Raw genomic sequence first — 19,512 nt, forward strand, 5'->3', positions numbered from 1 at the left:
ATACAATGCTCAAAACTCGAAGTTGGACCAGTAGTAGGGGATGTATCCCGCACCCGAGGTCTTTGGTTTGATTCTCTCTCCTTTAATATTGCTTGTATCTCGAAAAAAAAAAGAAAAAAAAGAGTTTACCCTGTCAATAAAGGAAAAACTTGATTTTGCTGTCCTCCACAAATAACTCAAACAAATGGAAGAAAAACAAAAGTTCAAAGAAGTCAAACTTCAAGTACGTTTTCTTGTTCCAAATAATCTTCTCGATCAGTGGATAAGTATACATCCCTGCTTCTACTGGTAACTTAACATATAAAAAATAAAAAGGAAATTCCAGATTTGAAATTTTTTTTTTTTTTGTTTGTGGAAATTTATGATAGATAGCAGGAATGCAGATAGCATTAGAAAATTATTTTGTTAACTAAGGACATCAAACATTGTACAGATTTTACCCTTTGTATTAGTACTAAGTTACTCGTGATAACAGTTGCTGCAGATAAGAGAATTCTTTCCCAAGAAGAAAATTGCAAGAGACCCTTATAGTTATGCATACTTCACAAAGTAAACAAACCCGTTCGATCATGTGAGTGCTCGAAATTAGTATCACATCCTCAAGTGTTTTGGCAAGCTACCAAATTTGAAAGGCAGTTCTGTACAACTAAATAATAGATTAAACATTGTACATGATAATTACAATTGTAGTAGCGTCATAAACAATAGAAACAAACCTATTGGCAGGAACTAAATATGACATCTTAAGGATTCCGAGTAAAACTTACCGATGGCATTCTACAAGCCGGATGGAACGAACTAAATTAACTAATTTCCAGAGCAAGGAAAGTACCTAAACACAGACAAACTTCAAGTATAATCCAAATTGAAAGAATAGAAGGGAAGACCGGAACAATTAAATTAACTAACTTCCAGAGCAAGGAAAGTACCTAAACACAAACAAACTTTTGAAAGAAGATAAGGGAAGGCGAAAGATTGATATTTGATACAGTCCATACTTTATTGCTGCACAAAATAGGTATTATACTTCAAAGAATCGAAGTTCACGAAGGGCTTAGTACAAGTGATGGTATTGTACACGTAATGACACTAAGTGGCCTGCAATGCAGAAAGAATGATCCATGTCTTCTTGTTTTCTTTGTTCATGAGTCACTGCATCAATTTGGTTTGAGGACAACATGCTGCAAAATAAATGACGTAAGAAATTACACGTCCTATTGAGAAATTCTCTACACAAATCTCAGAATAACACCCCCTAAAAGAAGACAGTAAACCATATATTTATTGAATGGTTAAAATATCATATAAGAATATTTTATCAACCATGGATCTCACTTATTAAAATGCATATTGAATATCAAAATTCAAAGAGGTACCTTAATTTGTGTCCTATTGTAAGTGTAAGTGATGTGAACAGACCCATCACTAGCCTCGATAACAGCGGGATATGAGAACTCCATTCCCAAATTCTCCTCCAATGTCACAGCATCATGCCATGAGTCCCCGTCATCATTGGAGAGTGCAACTTTAAGTACACCCCTTGAGACTGTATTATAAGCAAGTACAATAGAGCCATCTCTTAGCTTTACCCCGTCAATACCTAATAAGAAAATTGGAGTAAACCAAGATTAAATATGTGAATGCAAAGACGAAAAAAAGGCCTTTACTTAACATATACATGTTACATGCATTCATTTAACTTTGTTCATCCATAACTTCAAATAAACAGCAAACGCCCAAAATAACAGAAAAAGACCTGATGCTGAAGCAAAACTAAGTTCAGAAAACATTTTGAACAAGATGGACTTGATATTTGAAAATCCAGGTAAACGTATTATCACACTTGGATGCACATACTGCCTTGGACAACGAGAGAACTGTAGTTCAGCCATAAACCTGAGTTTGGATTGGGGAGTTCGGTAGGTATTGCATGATTCCAGTTCTGGCCACCATCATAGGATTCTGAAATACAAACTCTGCCAATGTGATCAAAGGATCGCATTAAAAGACGCAAGGTCCCTTTTGCAGTCTGGTAAGGAACTGGCTGAATCACACTAAGAGTTTCATTTTCAATGTAAATAGGACCATACTTTTTCCAAGACCTGACAGAATCTGTGGCGACCTGTTGAATCATTTATGTTAGGCAGCCATTCGAAACATACCGAAAGGTTAACCGCCCTACATAATTGAGTTTCTGTGACAACCTCCACCCAAGCCCCCCAAGAGTTCCAGCTTTCAACTGAGGATCCACAGAGCAAAAGTCCATTTTCCAGCAAGATAGGCTGCGGAATAGTAAAGCAGAACATATAGCAAAAGCAGCCTTTTAATATCAACGGTGATGACATGTACCAAAGTTATCATCTGAGTGCAAGTACTACCTTATTCTTTATTGGTCCTAATATACCAGGAGGAAGTTGTTCTCTTTCTGTCCAAGTAACACCTTTATCATGTGATCGCTTCATGCAACCACTCCATCTGATATTCATCAAACTGAAAGTTAGAAGAACCTAACAAATGAAAGGAACGTAATAAGCTTATAAAACATCATTAGTCCGATTGAGTTTGCATTTCATGGAAAAAGTGTTAAGGAGCATAAGTATAAAACATAGAACAGATGATTACTTGTGAATACAAAAGTTTTAACCAACCATGGTAATAAAAAAAAATTATTATCCAAGAATATGTACCAAGCATACAAAGCTGAAACTAGATTCATTCTAATAGTTAAGTTTGACAGGATATCATAAAGAGACCATATGAACCTGAGTTGCAGCTTAAGTTAAAACATTCAAAAGGGGTTCGTTAAAATTGAACTAAAATCATAGGGAAACAAAACATCTATCAGATATAAAAAGAAAAGATTTTATTAGTAATGAATGGATGAACTATACTGGGTTGGTTTTGTGAGAACAAAGAAGGTTAAAATTCTGCGGCCCAGTTTGGTGATAAGTCAGAACCTTTTATCTATATCAATAATGGTATTTTGAAACAGATGGGAAGCCTGAAATGCATGCATAAGGTCTGTACTAAATCTTTGCATTGTCAGACAGATTCCGTTGTGCTCCACTCCCCACAGACACCCTCTCTCCTAACCAAATAAAAAAAGAATAGTGGACTTGAAGATCTAAATTGAAGATTCCAAAAATTTGAAAAACTATGCCTTAGTTGAACAAGACCCGTTTCTATATGATTGCCACTCTGTACTCCTGAGTACTAAGTTGACAGGAAACAAAACCTGGTGTATGAATCATGACCCTGTGATCAGAGCATGTTAACAGCTTTGGTTCTTGGACCATCAAAAAGTAGAGGATAGTTCTCAGTCAGTACTTAAAGACAAAAAACAGTTTGCAAAACATAATAATAGCGAAAGGCACATTCTTTATGAGACTAATAACTTAACCTCTATAAATGCTACCAACCTAAGTGGATTAACGATTTGATCCTAGGTCTCTAGTGCTAAGCCAAGAGACTTGACCAGTTAAGCTAGTTGGGAGCTACAAAACAATTTTCATCTAGTAATAAATACAATGCCACGACATCGACAACAATTTCAAATCATGTAGAACAATCCCATTCATTTTCCATTTCTGTTTGTTTGTGTGGTATAAGCCAAACAACATTCTCAAAAAGACATACAAAACAGTTAGGGACATACTCAGAAAGAGATATAAAGTCAAAACTGAAGATTTTAATAAAACTTGACTGCAAAAGCTTATAGATAGTTGTAGAACAAATTTACTTTTGAACCTCTTGTCCTATTTTATAAAACAGCAGCAGCTCATCTGATGGAAGTTTGAATAGCACAGGGTTCCACATTGGAACATCAGGTTGTTCATCAGCAATGACAGGTGACTGCCAATAGCCATTCTGCTCAGAAAAATTCTACTCTTAGTGTTAGGAATTCATATAAAAGTCTGATGAGGGCTTTACCAAGAAATTTAAGAATGAATCTGTCAGTCAACTAGACTAAAATGGGATAATGATAACTTCCGTTCCAGTGCATTTTGTAATTTATATCAAAATAAAAGATAACATTAACCAGACAACAGAAAAATAAGGGTACACCTTCGTTGTTCATAAAGTGAGCAACCCTTGTGGATTGTATGTATTGTTTACCTTGTATGTCTGCAACCAAATTTTCACATCGGGTGCTCCCTCTGATGTACCTCCAAAATAGGCAACCAAAAAGTGATCTTTATCAACCTATACAAACAACAAACAAGCACTGGTCTAGTTAACTTCTCCATGGGAAAATAAAGGCTACTAATCATAACGAACTACAAATGTTTCATTTTTATTTTCTAATTATTTTGTCCTGCACAACCTCAACAATGGTAGATGCATGGCAGCTATTGAAAGGAGCAGAATTTGCAGCAAATGTGTATTCCTCTAACACAGGCCCCTCAAGAATACTGTCCTTCCTCATAATTGGGGAAGCAGACAACGTGGTTTCAGCAAATATTCTATCTAACTTCCTGCATAATTTTTCAGCACTACATTCTCGTGTTAATAAAAATTTCTGGAACAACATAATTGGGAAAGGTCTAGCTTAATCATCTTTATATTTGATGGACATATTTTATAGATACCAATGAGTCTAACATGAAGCAAAAGCTTGGTCATCTTTGTAAGAATCAATGTAATGGCCAAGTAAAGCATCATCAAATAACATGACCAGAAAAAAAAAAAAAAAAAAAACAGCAACAAAGAAACCAACATGAAATAAACAAAAGAAACCCAAATAAACCCAATTAATCCCAACAAATAATTTCAAATTTTCCAACCAAAAAAGAAAAAGAAAAAAGGAGAGAGTTTACAGGGTCATAGAGCACCTGGTGGGAAAAACGTGAAAAGGGTGAAGCAGGTGGTGGGCATTATATGTGAGAATGGAATTGAATGTGAAACTGCTTCCAAATCTAGATAATGGATCATTCAGATCACAGACATTGAAGATTGAAAAGATCAAAAACAGAAACAAAGGGAGCAACAGGACCAACACAATGCTTCCCACTGATTTCAACATTTTTCTCATCTAATCTTAATCTAATGCCTCATGAAATACACAAGTTCCTCAAACCAATTTGTATGTAGAGTACCTAACGCATTTTCCATGGCATGAAAATAAAATAAATAAATTTGAGTGATGGCTTTGACTTACTTTGAGAGCGAGAGAGAGGGAGAGAGAAAGTCAGTTCACAGCCGTTCTGTAACTCAGCACATACCGGGGTAAAAGAGACAAACATTCCTTGAAGTTCAGTATGTTTTTAATTTCGCCAAATTACAATTTTTTTGTACTAATTTTCACTTTAGTCCTATCATTTCAATTTTTGTCTCGTAACTTGATTTAGTTTGCAATCAAGTCCAAATTAAACTAATAGATGAATCCGACGTTGCAATATGTAACCATCACATGAGATGATGAGATGACACTATTGCCTTTCCATATATTTGCAATCAACCCAAAACATAAGAAGCTCGTTAATTTTTTCAGCGATGTTAGACCTGCTAACTTACAAAGATTCGTGATTAAAATTTTCAAAATTGAGGTGACACGGATCAAGTAGGGGTGGGCACTCAAACCGGCGAACCGGAAATCCGAGCCGAACCACACCGAATCAAACCGGAAAAAAACCGAATTGACCAAAAAGTCAAAAATCGATCAAAAACCGAATCGGACCGGTTTGGGCCGATTTCGGATCCAGTTCCATGTCTTCAAAAGCCGAACCGGGCCAAACCGAACCGGTGAAACTAAAAAAATATATAATTTCAATATATATTTATATTTAATGCTATATTTTTAATTTCACTAAAAAAATCTAATATTTATCCAAGTTCAATGTCAAAATATCTCTCTTTTCTCACTTTAATATTTATTTTTTATATGAAATTGAATAATTTGTTAATTTTCAAGTAAAAAAATAATATTTCAGTTGAGAATTGTATTAAAAAATAATTTTAAAAAAATAATTTTTATAATCCGGTTCAAAACCGAACCGGAACCGAAACCGGACAGTTTTTGAAATTTTTTTATTAAAACCGAACCGAACCAAACCGATTGAATAGTACCGGATCGGTTCTAATTTGAGGCAAAAACCGGTCCAAACCGAATCGTGCCCACCCCTAGGATCAAGTGAAAAATGAGCTAAACAAGTCAAAAATGTTATTTGACACAAATATAGGCTTAGTCAAGTTGACTATAACAGATGTGCAACTTAGTTAGAACTAATAACGTTATGCCACGTGGATGTGTTATCACTCTTGTCATAGCGTTATTGACCAGGATAACAAAATAGTGCTATCATGTTTTCATGAAAGTCTTTCTCCCACTCTACACTCAAGTTTGAATACACTCAAGTTCGAATATCCCTTCTCATAGTTTAAATTAGATTAAAGTAGAATGTTGTTTATATAAAAACAAATGTTGTTTGTCTTTTTTAGTTTTCCAGCCTATATAATTTACACAAACACTCCTAGTAAATAACTTTACATGTAACATGTTCTATATCATTGTGTGGTTAGTATGTGATGAGAAAGATACAAAGAAAAAGAGATATACAACATGTTACAAGTGAGTTGCTTTCTCTTAGAGATAATAGAGTTATAAATTAACTTAGGGTCAGTGTTGGCCCTGAGGGTGGGCAAGGAGGGCGATGGCCATGGGCCTCATATTTGTAGGGCCCTAAATTATATATATATATATATATATTATATGTACCAAGTTGAAGAATATGATTTTAGAGGAGAATAATTTCAATAGTTTGGTATTTGGAGGCCCCAAATCTAATTACAAGTGTTTCTGAAGAGTTCAAATGAAAATTATGTAATATATGAACATCAATTGCATGTATTTAAGTATTTAATTGTGAAAAAATAAAAAAAACTTCCCCATTTTACCAATGTTCAATTTTAGAGAGACAATACATTCCTATAGTGCTTTTTTCCAAATCCTAGCCGCTCTCTCCCTCTGTGAGTCCTAAAGGAAAATTCCGTAGAGGGGAGAGGAGGAAGAAGCGTCACTGCCCTCCTCTCCCTCTTCTCTTTTCGTCTTTTCCTTTTAGGTTAGTGAATAAGTCCACTGGGGCGGTTTGAATAAAAAGCCTCTTGTGGTGGTTTCTTCTAAGCCATGGTTAGATTGAAGTTCTCCATCACTTCTTTTAGTCTATGTTCTCAATCAAATCCTACTCCCAAAACCCGCCCCCTAACCCCGCTTATGTTCTTTCAATTTGATTTTACATCGTCTTTGACGAAGGTTGCTGCAAATCACCCAATTGTTCTTTGGCAAAGTTATTGTTTTCGTTTATTTGTTCGCTCTTATGCGCAGGTAGATCGTTGGAAATCATATTTTCCCCAGATCTGTTACAGATGCGATGGTGGGTGTGGCCGTGATGGCTCTTCTTCAGGTGGTGGTGGTAGGGTTTGTTTAGACTCATGAGTTGATTAAGGGTTTTGGTTATGTTGGATTTCTGGGCTTTGTTTGGGCTTATGACTAATTGTAGTGATGTGGGCTATTAGTTTTAGTGCGGCTTTTGTCCGCGTTAGTTTTGCTTTTAGCAAGTTAGTTTGTTACTCTTTTGGGATTGGTATTTTAGATGTCTTGTTGATGTCTTTGATTGTAACGTTGAAGTTTATCTAATGAAGTTTCTATTTGATCAAAAAACAAAAAAGTATTTAATTGCCAAAAAGTTTTTAATTACTAAAAGTAGCAATCGATGAAAGAAAGCTAGGGACTAGAAATTCTTTTATTTATCCAAAAATTCTTGTTAATAGATTATTCAGCGAGGAAATATGAGAGAGTGAAAAATATTTGTGTCCTCATTCTTGTTTATTTTCAGATTGGGGCAGTGATTATATGACCAATACTGGAGCTGTGTTTATTTATCCAAATTGTATTTAATTGCATAATTTTTTTTCCATGTTATTTTATTATATTTAGGAGAATGAAAGAGAAATTGGCCTCATTTTCATTTCTAGCCTAGGGCCACCCAAAAGTCAGGGCCGGCCTTGATTAGGGTTTGTGTGGGAGTGATTATGTGAGGGCCAAAATTACTTATGGGAAGAGGCACCTCTCATGTACTTCTCCATAAAATCACTTTAAACCACCTTAATTGATTATATAGAGAAATGATTCTCCTCGCTTATCCAAAATCATTATGTTAGAATCCTTGACTAGTGGGCCTATAGATTTCCTTTCAATATCTTTAGGCAATACCGTTGGTAAGCTCACACTCTTGAGTGTATTTAGTTTGAGGCCATTGGCCATTTTGGAATTATGAATGAAGAATCATTTATTTCAGTTGATTTTTTTTTGGTTTTTGGTACCTATCACACTCCCAAACGAGCCCTTAATCACAAACAAAATAGACGAAATATAGTAAAAACCAAAATAACCTCAAGTCCTAAAACTGTAAAAGTAATGTTTGGCTACGGTGATACCGTTTCCGACGCTGAAGAGGGAGTGTTAAACCCAATGCTACTTTAGTGCCTAAGCTATTTAAACACAATGCTTTTAGTTTAATTCAGTTGACTTTTGTATTTTGGTTGATCAATATGCCTACATGGAATGAGTTGATGAACTTCTTGTTAAGTTTAATTTCTAAAATCATTTTCATCTATGTAGTGGCTCTGTGTTGCTCTAGAAGGTCTTCTTGTTCCCTTTTATGTAGAATTATAATTTCCCTGCAATCGTTTCTAGGAGGTCTTCAATGCTATTACATTAACTAACCATATGGGCTATTTGAGGAGCCTTGCAAATGTTTAAAAAAAAGACTAGTTTTCAGAATTTCCCTGCCATGAAGTCTTCTATTTGGAATTGGATAAGACAACCCTTTTTAGTTTGGCTCATTGATTTGGACAAGCCTTGCTCTGATTAAGCTAACAACTAATTGGCACAAGAGTAGTATACAATGTTATACATGTTCCAGTAAAATCCAACTTCTCCAACATCCCCAGCTCCAAAGACAATCTCTTCCCACAACATTGATTCTGAGGATATAAATAGGATGAGAATGATATCAAGCATTGCAATCAGCCGGAATCCGTGTTCCACACGAAATACCCAGTCCCCCAACTGAAAGGATTCTGTTGTAAATGAATGAGTGTCACCCTTGTCAGGAAAAGCTATAGCTATCTTTACACCCATAGCCTAATTTAGGCTACTACTCATATTCATGCTCAGTGGAAAAGTCAGGTTCATCAGGTTTTCGTAGTTTTGGCATCTCGTCTTTGATCTTTTGAGCTCCCCTTCTAGTGTTTGCAGCAAACCTTGAAGCCAGTAATGTGACCCCGAGATTCATTTTTGCCTGGGAAGGATTTGAACCAACAGAAAGATCTTCTTCCCCTTCCCCAGTCTCGTAGGCTACTTTCTCATCCAAAGCAAAGGATTCCCTCAAGCTCAGATCTTTTGCTGTCATCCTTCTCTTGTGGCGTCGCCAAGCAGCCTGTATGAAGCAGGCTGCCCATGTTCTCCAATGGTGAGAGTAAAACCGAAAGGTGTGCTGCAGCTTCTTGCTGTGCAAGCGTCTGAATTGGTTGGCCACAAATTTGAGATCTTCAGCCCGCAATGCAAAAGCTTCAACTTCAGTAAGTGCTTTAACTGTTCGTGTTGAAGAAGGCAAATTAACAGTGGATTTTGGGAGCAAAGCCCATGCAAGCAGCTCCTCACCACAAAAATCCCCAGGTCTTAAAGTTATTGAGTTGAAGAAACCAGTCCGGCCACCATTGGTAGTAGAACTATCCAGAGCACCTCTAATGATGAAGAGCATTTCTGTCACAGGATCACCCTCTCGGACTATGTAAGTGCCCGCCGTGCTTAGGGACGACACTAGACGCTCGCATATCGCATCAAGAAGCTGATCATCCATCTGTGAGAAGAAGGGGACCTGAGAAATGAGAAAATAAAGGTTAGTATAACATCACATAACTAATTACCATTTCATTTCAAAGCATAGGAATCATTGAGGTTTTATATCGGTTATTTGGCCAAATTTATTACATTGTAAGGGGGTTACGCCCCCATGTTGTGCAGTGTGTTATAGCTCACACTAAATTAGGCCGAGTTCCCAAGCGAATCACATTTATTAGTGAACAAACCAATCTTGAGAAGTGTAGAGAACCCATGCATTTCGAGACATTTTGATAGGCAGTATACTACATCTGTGATGCCTGTTTAACTTGGTAAGCTATCAACTTAGGCCATAATCCAACATAAAATCGGAACTGGAGGCTTCAGACACCATTTGAAGCAGTGTTGTGCTCAAACTATAAGGCTTGCCTTCTAATACATGCTGCACATGCATATACGAGGTACCCAGAATTAGCAATCCAAAGGATCTCTATGGCGCCATGCCCCATCTAGACTGCCCAGAGAATCCTCTGATCCCATTATTTTGGATAGAATATGGCAAAGGATATTGAGTGAGGTTGTTTTTAAGCCCTAAAATAAAAATACTTGGGGAGGATCATACTCTTCGAACAAGATCTAAGCACAGGTGGCGTTGAATATCACGACGGAGATCAGCAGGTAAGCCATGAAGAATGGCTTCTTCATCAACTCCTCGAGTTGCCAGCCACTTGTATTGAACAAAGCGTCGAACACGCCGTCTCAAATCTTCTGGGAGTTGACGATGCTTCATCCATTCCTCAGTGTCTCTTCTCTTAAGCCTCCACTCCTCAAGCCTCACAGTGATAGATTGGAGATAGGTCTACAATTTAAAGACCAGCTCAAAGTATAAATTATCAATTCAACATGCATCACCAGTCATTATTATTAATCTAATGTAGTTGAATCAGAAATATAACTAAATGTAGTTACTAGTCTACGCATGTCCTGTCAGAAACAATCAGTAACAGAGAAAGTTGTCATTGTATGTAATACTGTATAAAGTCAACTTTCTAGCCGGAAAATAATAATTAATAAGTTTCCACAAACATCATTTGAGAGATGTATTTAACGACTAAAAAAGTAAAAAAAGGAACACTCAACAGACTTCAAGCAGCAGAAAAGAAATAATAAAAGCAAGAAACAAAGTAAGAAGCCTTTTCCCAATACCTGCATATTCCCTATCAAGTGGGCAAATAATACAAGACCTACAATGGCAATGAGAATGGCAAATGATGTCTCTCCAATAAAAGTGCTTGTTGACAAATTCTGCCCATATGAACTGAGACAACAAGAATGCAAAGAGATCAATCAAACATTTTTGTTCATTTATTAACAGATTAAAAAATGTTACTATCATAAAGTGGCACTTATTCTGAAGTAAGAAAATGAAGAGACTGCCATTTATTATAGAAAGCTTTCTGTTAGTCCATTGGCATATAAGATATGCTCCCACCAACTATGGTAACCACACCCTAAAACCTACAAATTACCAATACCACGCAGCAATCCTTGTCAAACAATGAGCATACAACCAAGGAACCAATGAGTAAGCTGTATATTTCAAAGTAAGATCGGCATTGACCCCTATACATAAGGTGCAGGCCTATTCCAGAAAGCTGAAGCACTTGTTTACCGATTAATACAGAGTATCAAACTGATAATATTTATTTCGGTTTTCTTTTTCCCAATGCATGCCAGGCATATGATTCTCACTAGACTGCAACATAGTATACAAGCTAAACAAAAACATTCCTGGTGAAAGCATGTTGTGTATGTCTCCAGCATGGAAGCCCATCTTACGATTGTGTATTAGTTATACCATATTTTGAAAGCACATCTTATGATTGTCTATTAGTTATACCATATTAAACATAGATATATGTAGAAATTACTTTTGGGACAGAAATAGGGTAAAGAGAGAATACACATTTTCATTGAGATCTTTTCATACTTCAACCGAATTCAGTGAAACTTAAAATTCTTCCACATCTTAAGGTCAATTCTTATTCGCAGCCATTTATCGTTTAACTAAACAATGCAATATGCTTTCCAGTTTGGTTCAGTTATGCAATGATGCTCCATATGAAACCTAAGATTGCACAGTAATTTAACGAGGATGTACACTTATCAACGGTCCCTTAGCCAGAAATCAAAGAAGATATGCAAGCTGCTACCTATGTTAATGTGACAGTTGGAAGACTGACGAGAACATAGTTCTGAAAGCCACACTATAGTGGCTGATTGAACTGGGTTAACCAGGAACCAGCTGGCCACTGGTTCAATTTACCACCACAACCCTAGTACTCAATTCATTAACTAAAAACTTTTAAGCAAGAATCACAGAAGAGATGCATGCTGCTGCCTATGCTCATGTGACAGTTGGAAGACGGATGAGATCATAGTTCTGAAAACCACACTAAACTCGTTGATTGAATTGGGTTAACCGGGAACCTGCTGGTTCGATTTACCATGGAAACCCTTTTAAGCACTTCATCCACCAAAACATACAAGGCTTGAATAGTCCGAAAGAATTCCAGGAGTGGAGTGTTGTTATCAATAACTTGTGAGCCTGAAGCCATCAACCTTTTTTGATCCATGGGTCATTGTTATCAATAACTTTTCCCCTTTTCTCCACCATGAATTAATCTGTCTTTGACTATGCCTCTCATAAAAGACTATGCCTCTCCTAAAAGACTTTGCACTCATGTTTATTGCAATTGTTTATTAGTGGCAAGGTTTAATTTCTGTTTTTTTTATTCGAATACCATCAATGCATAAACTATTTACTATTAAATTAAACATATTGTTAGACAAAGGGTATAGAACCAGCGCTTTGATGGTTTTAGAGTGTGAAATAATAAGGCATCTAAATCTTCATGAAATCAGACCTTTCTACCTTACAAAGAAAAGACATCATACCTTAGTTGCTGTAAGCCCCACCATAAACAATAGAAGTACTTTGTGATGAAGTTTGCGGAAACAGCATTTTTTGCCACTGCACTTTCAAATATGCCATATTTGAAATTGTTATTTGCAGGATTACAATTCTCAAACACTTTTGTACTATGAGCCCATGTCTGGTAACCTTTGCTGTTAAAATTGTCACAATCTAGATAAGAAAGCGAGCATTTTGTGGAGCTTACTTCCTTTTTACAAAATGACTTCCAGCATGAGGTATATCTGTCAATTGATAGCAAATACCATGCTGCTCCTAATACCTGCAACAACAGTAAAATGGCATAGATTAGCATCTTGTTCACGAACTCAGAGAGAGAGAAAGAGAGAGAGAGAGAGAGAGAGAGAGAGAGAGGCAAGTGCAGATACATACATGGCTGGCCAGCATGTACAAGAGCAGATTATATGCAGCCCCTGCCCAGGCAGTCTTTGTGACCACTCCAGTTGCTTTGATTATTTGCAAACTTAACGGAAAAATAAGATATAATCTAGGGACATATTGGAGCAGAACAATTAGGGCAAGTGCATTGTTGTTATGATCTGTTTGGGTCCTTCTCGTTGCTGGTATAATAAACCAGATGACTATCTGCACATGATTTTTCAATCAGATATACTTCACCTTTCTCACCCAGGAAAATATTTCAACAATAACTTATGAACTTAACACGTCAGGACAAAGAAAAGGGAATGACTAGATTGTAGTGTCATCTCATGTGCATTTCTTCCATTATGGACACATGAGGAGGCTACTAAATGTCTTCTCTTAAACAAAGTAATTCACCATCTCCATCTTTGAAGAATAATACTTTATTAGACATTACTTTTTAACGTCCCATATTTATCAGGGTAGAATGGACAGTATCCAATACCTAAACATTTCAACCAGATTTCACAATCTACCTTTCCAATGATTAGCCTGGTATCATCCATGAAGCTTGCAAAAGCTTGCCTCAGACAAAGGGGTGGGTAGCAATCTTTGACACATCATGATAAAGACACGAATTAGAGACGGCTTTGGGTTGGGTACAATCATCTTCAAATTGAAATACTGTCAAACCGTTTAACACATATAATAAGCAGTTGTGTTTCAAGCCTACCTGCCTAACCCGAAAATATCAAGAATTGACATGTTGAATATTAGGGTCCTGTTGACATGTCTAATAATTGTGTGAAACCTATCACCCACTTAATATGGTCAAAACCTATTTATGAATTCAATTCAACATTAAGATTTTTAATAATAAATATTTCTTTTTTAATGTTAAATATAATATTTTAAGTCTAGTGTTAATGAAGGATTTAGGTAAGATTTCAATAGTGGTGGGTTATTAACGCAATAATAAACAGGTTCATCGTGTCCACCAAAATATGGCTCAATTAAACCTGATTAACAAAGGGGTTATGCGTGTTGCTCGTGTTATATGTGTAATAATCATGTCATGTTCATGTTGAGAATATTCCATACTATTAATAAACGTATTGTGTTCATGTCAAACCAATTATTCTAATTCATGTTCCTCAACCTGACACAAATGCAACACAGAAACCCAAATTGTCACTTCTACTCGAAGAGCTGTAATAAACATATTCACTCATAAGGTAGATAGGGACATTAGAAGCCTAAAGTTTACTGGGAAGGAGAATGTTGAATTTACCTAAAAGCACATGAAATTCCTCAAATCTTAAAAAGATTAAAGCATCACTGACAATGTAATTCATCTGTCAAAGCAAAAATAACCCAATATCGTTGACTGAATCACATTCCCTTTAACTTCAATTCACCAAAAAGCAATCCCTAATCAAAATCATATTTCTTCTATACTATCATATTTATGCAGGCTAAACTATTTTCCTATATTTGGTGTGCCAAAAACTATGTGAGTTACCTGTTTACTAATCTAAAAATTTCGCACTTTTTCTTTACAAACTCTTCTTCAGATTAATATTACTTGGATATCCGATTGGTTTATTGCTGCTCATCATCACTTCAGTAATATATAGAGTAGTACTCAGCCAGTCTGGCTCTTTAACATATTCTCTCTCTTGAAAAAATAGAATCTTAAAAGAAGTAAAAATGAAACCCAAACTTCATATGGTCTTGAGGAGCCATTGTCATTGGAAGGATTCCACAATTTTCTTTCACTCATTGCCTGATGCAGTATAATCTTAAACAGAAACAGCTACTAAATAAGAAAATCTATAATGTCTAAAATTGAATAGAATTATATTCCAGAAAAATACCTGAGGAAGGGGCAATGTAGCTATGAGATCAATGAAGAAGTCAGATCTAATATACCTATGAGCAATCTTCTTTGGGTCCATGACAAGTTCACCCCTCCCGAAGACGCGAGAACTTGGTGCAACATAAGCTGTCCTAAACTTTATGATCACGTGCAACAAGTAAAAGATATCTGCAATGGTCCGGAAACAAGTGACAACAATTCGTAACCTCAAATCTGTCTTCACACAAAATGTGTTTGTATTCCCTCCAAGCATTGGCAAGTAAAAATACAATGGATCAACAAAAAGTGCCACCAAGCACGACATAATGAAAACCCGATTCCATTGCAACACGATCTCACTACCCGGGTCAAGTATCCTCTTGCGCCAAGGCTCATGGTCTTCGGGAAACACCTTTGAATGCCCAATGCTGAAAGTTTCAACAAATCTATTTCTGGCCCCAACTAGGCCAGTATCAGATTTAAGCAATGAAGATGATGAAACTTTATATTGAGATGATGACTTCTCAAGCTGAGATGGTTCAGTTCTTCTTCCCCATAAAGATTCTTTATGCCGTTTTTCATGCCGTTTTTCATCTGAATAAAACCTAAACCACATTAAGGTGAGCAGAGTATTAGAGAATGTTGATCCTCAGATTGAGTTAAAAGAAAATATTTCCAGGAGTAAGGTAGTCTTCAAAGTTAATTATAGTTCCTACGTGCTGAAGAAATGTGATGAAAAGTTTCAACAAAATTGATGTAAACAAAGGACGCTTTGTAAACAAATGAAAAAAAACAAAGTGAAACATATGACAAATTGGAATTCCTGTGCTATGCTGTTAAGGTTTCCAGTAAGGCAAGGCCTGATCAAATCATACAAATTAGCTGTGGTAGGCCGCAGGCTCCAATCGGATGGAACTCGTCCTCAGTTCCCAATTAGTGAAAACATTAATTTGTCCATGTTTCCAGAACAAACAAACAGAAAATTATAGGGAAAAACAATTCCCAGAAAATGATACCAACAACTGATGTTGAAAGTTGTATACGTTTATAGATAGGTAAGACCTACCTAAATCAAGCATATTAAACTATATGCTTAACTGAGAAGAGCTTAGTTTCCACTGGCCCCATCAGACTAAAAATAAGCAAAATAAGTTTCGCTGGATTTATAGTTTAGCAAAGCCGTAGTTTTCACGGGTCCCATATAGTAAAGAATTCCAGAAATTTTTTATCATATTTTCTCAGTACCCAAACAAGCACTGCAAAAAGAGGGAAATGAAAAATGGGATTCCCAGAAAATTTTGGCAGGTATTTTCTGTCATATTTACCCAGCTCAGTCCTATCTATTTCTTCAGCTCTTTCATCTCAAAGACAAAATAAAAATACATAAACAAAAGTCCTACACTTTCTGAGCAACCAAACAGAGAGAAAAACTAAATAGATAAACAATTTTAACAAAAAATATATTGTGGGTAATTTACCTGACAAGCTTTTCCTTCCTCAATTCCATGCCAAGGAGAAGGAGAAAGCTGAACCCAACCCTTCACCTGAAACCCCCAAGCATAGCAAAAACAGCACCTCTACAATACCCTTTATGGGATTTTTCTTTTTCTGTGACCAAGTTTGCAAATCTGAGGTTAGCTGAGCACACGAGAGAGAGAAACAGAGGTGAGCTGAGCACACGAGAGAGTGTGAGAGTGGTTTGCTGTGTGATGACCCATGTGGTGAATGTTTGGTTTGAGAGAATCTATTAAGGCGCACGCCGTGAGTCAAGAGAATGAAGTCTGTGTTCAGATTGAAGAAACCAAACAGAACATAAGCAAGTCAACAAATGTCCACAAATGCGGAAATCAAATTGCTCATATTCTAATTATTTATCCCCCATTGACGAATGTGGGCCCACTTGAATTCTCTTTTGGGACTTGATGCCGTGGCAAATACTATTTACTATTGGTGGTGGTGGTGGACAGGGATTGTTTTAGAAATTAGAGGTTTGGGTTTTGATAATTATTTTGTTTTATTTTATGAATAAACAAAAGTATATCTTTGTTCTATTTGACACATGGCTGCGACAATTGTAATGACTCATGTAGTGCTACTCAATTTGATGACTACAATCCAATATGTGATTCACTAATGTTGTAAGACGTAAATGGGTAGTATTATGTGGCGATGTTATGGTCATATTTAATAATTTTTTTAATTAAAAAATAAATGTTGTGTAAAAGTTTCTTGTTTTTCTTATAAGATTTGTCATTGGTATTCCAAAATGGTCTTCGTGTATTTTTAAATATTTTATTTTTATTTTTATATGAAGAATGATATTAAGAAAATGAGTATTTTCTTTTTGACAATTATCTTAAACTACTCTAATTTACAAGAAGAATGATTTGAATTCCCACAAAGAGACAGGAAAATTACTTATGTTGACCTAACCAACATCTATAATTAAGAAAACAAGTTTTTTTTTAAAAAATGGAATAGTGCAATATTGTTATAAAATAAACAACATGACAATAGAGAAAGACCAAGAATTCATAGGTGCTCGTCAATGGCCCGGGCCGAGCTAATCTGGCCCAAATTTAATGGGTTTGGGCCAAGTTAGGCAGGGCTTCAAAGAGGAGAGAGAAAATAACAGGGAGGGCCGAGTTGGATTTTTTTAGAAAATTCAAAGCCCAAGCCCATCGAGCCCACCCTAGCTAAGCTCAACGAGTCGGGCCAAAATGGACCTACTTCATTCGAAAAGAAGAAAAAGAAGAGGAGAAAGAAACAATGTGCCATTCAAAAAGAAGCACTCAGCTGCATCATAATTAGACCGTAACACGTTTTAAGAAATAATTTTAAAAAATAATAAGTATCAATTTTTTTTTTTTAAAAAGGATGGTATGAATAAATATGCAAATGCTTGGTGATGGGTTCAAGAAAAGCATGATTATATTTGGTGGTATGATTATGTTTGGTGATATAATATGTTGTTCGTCTTATTCTTGATTTATATAATTTTTGTATTAATAATTGACACAAATTAATGTGCTAATCATCCAATTATAAACTATGAATGAGTAAAGAAAAGTAAATGAAATAAAACAAAACAAGAAACCCAAAATAAACACAAATAGCAATTTCTATCACCCATTTATCACTACTGTATTGCCACTGTATCACCATGGTAGCACCAGTTTATCACGTTTTAGGTAGAGACAAATTATGAACTTCCTCTGTTTTTCAGTTTCGACATCTGTCCAGTTTTTGACCTATAACTTTTCAATAGTTTATGCAAATTTTGTGTTCTTTATATGGTTGGATTCAGCACAGAAAAATGAAAAACTCTTTGTGGACCAAATGTAAAAATGGATACCAAAATGAACATAATTCAGTGGAAACAAACACAATGTTTCAAACAAGTAACATACACACACAAATGAAAAAGGGGGGTTTGTGATTCAAGTGATATAATCTTAATCCTAAACCATTATCTATACATAATTATATATGTATACGGGCGTAACGGGCCGGATTTTTGTGGGTGGGCTGGACCGAGCTTTCTCGGGCTTAACTGGGCCAGGCTAGGCTTCAGACACCCAAGCCCAAGCTCAGCCCAGCCCAATGCGGGTCGGGCTATCCCAAAGCCCATAATGGACCAGGCCGAGCTATTTCTCGATAGGCTGGGCAGGCCCCATCGGCCCATGAGCCCACGGGCCAAATGATGAGGCCTAGGTGTATTTTCACTCTAATTAAGCAGTGTGCTAAAATGAGATGATGAGGATAAGTTACTAGACTATGTTGTGTAACAAGACATTGCAACTTCTAGCTCAAATTGTCCACACATGTTGTTCACCCGTTTTGATTTTAATCATGTGATGGTAGGGTAAAGTTTCCCATTGGCTTGACAACCATTGGTAGTCAACAAGTCAACTTTCTTTTGTGCGTGAGTGTGCCACTGCTAGCGGTTTGAAACCCTAGCAGACTTCTAAAAAATAGATAACTTGCGTCCTCAAGTTACTGATTCTTACACAAGCAATTGTGAATTTGGGTGAGGAATATCTCCCAAGTAAGTTCTTTTCTTGCCTCAGACTGGTGAGGACTTCACAATTTTTCCAATCGTCAACACCTTCAACTGATGAGTTTCAGCTAGAAATTGATAACAACGTTTGAGTTTGGCATAGCTTCAATTTATTTCGAGTCATGGAAGGCTTGTTGAACGGGTAGAATTGAGGCATCTTTAGTATGAAGAGGACAGAAGTGGCTGGATTGGTGGTCACAAAGCTGGGGTTGCGCTATGGTACATGTTCTGCTTGACCAAGGCTTTTTGTAAATTTGTTGAGATTTTCATATTTGTAAAAACCTAAACTCTGCTTGACTTGGCTTTGTGCTGAACCAAATTTGTAACGAGAGAAATCTTGCTTTGTGAAATTGTTTCTCTGAACTGAACTGAAACCAGAGATTTGAATTCTAGCT

General features: G+C 36.3%; 2 protein-coding genes across 2 annotated transcripts; both read right to left on the reverse strand.

Moving 5' to 3' along the window:
• LOC18791796 lies at positions 607-5,187 on the reverse strand. Its single transcript, XM_020556069.1, has 10 exons — positions 5,159-5,187; positions 4,833-4,916; positions 4,325-4,475; positions 4,117-4,203; positions 3,748-3,867; positions 2,379-2,507; positions 2,205-2,282; positions 1,897-2,122; positions 1,377-1,600; positions 607-1,181 (listed from the first exon to the last, which is right to left on the reverse strand). The coding sequence occupies exons 3-10, from the start codon at positions 4,424-4,426 to the stop codon at positions 1,158-1,160; spliced, it is 990 nt and encodes a 329-aa protein (XP_020411658.1). The 5' UTR covers positions 4,427-4,475; positions 4,833-4,916; positions 5,159-5,187; the 3' UTR covers positions 607-1,157.
• On the reverse strand, positions 8,771-16,899 carry LOC18793053 (cyclic nucleotide-gated ion channel 17). The gene is made up of 7 exons (XM_007225151.2): positions 16,536-16,899; positions 15,077-15,662; positions 13,209-13,421; positions 12,800-13,098; positions 11,048-11,159; positions 10,464-10,700; positions 8,771-9,878 (listed from the first exon to the last, which is right to left on the reverse strand). Exons 1-7 carry the CDS (start codon positions 16,562-16,564, stop codon positions 9,156-9,158), a joined length of 2,199 nt encoding a protein of 732 aa, XP_007225213.1. The 5' UTR covers positions 16,565-16,899; the 3' UTR covers positions 8,771-9,155.

The sequence above is a fragment of the Prunus persica genome, chromosome G1, assembly GCF_000346465.2.
Source record: "Prunus persica cultivar Lovell chromosome G1, Prunus_persica_NCBIv2, whole genome shotgun sequence".
Classification (NCBI taxonomy): domain Eukaryota; kingdom Viridiplantae; phylum Streptophyta; class Magnoliopsida; order Rosales; family Rosaceae; genus Prunus; species Prunus persica.

Coding starts and splice junctions, on each gene's coding strand:
- LOC18791796 (XM_020556069.1), bottom strand. CDS start 4,426: ATGAGGAAGGACAGTATTCTTGAGGGGCCTGTGTTAGAGGAATACACA. Junction 2,508..3,747: donor TTTATAAAATAGGACAAGAG/GTTCAAAAGTAA, acceptor TTCATTTGTTAG/GTTCTTCTAACTTTCAGTTT. Junction 1,601..1,896: donor ACTCCCCAATCCAAACTCAG/GTTTATGGCTGA, acceptor TTTTCTTATTAG/GTATTGACGGGGTAAAGCTA.
- LOC18793053 (XM_007225151.2), bottom strand. CDS start 16,564: ATGGAATTGAGGAAGGAAAAGCTTGTCAG. Junction 11,160..12,799: donor TGGGGCTTACAGCAACTAAG/GTATGATGTCTT, acceptor TTGTTGTCTCAG/TTCATATGGGCAGAATTTGT. Junction 10,701..11,047: donor ACTTGATAGGGAATATGCAG/GTATTGGGAAAA, acceptor TTTAAATTGTAG/ACCTATCTCCAATCTATCAC.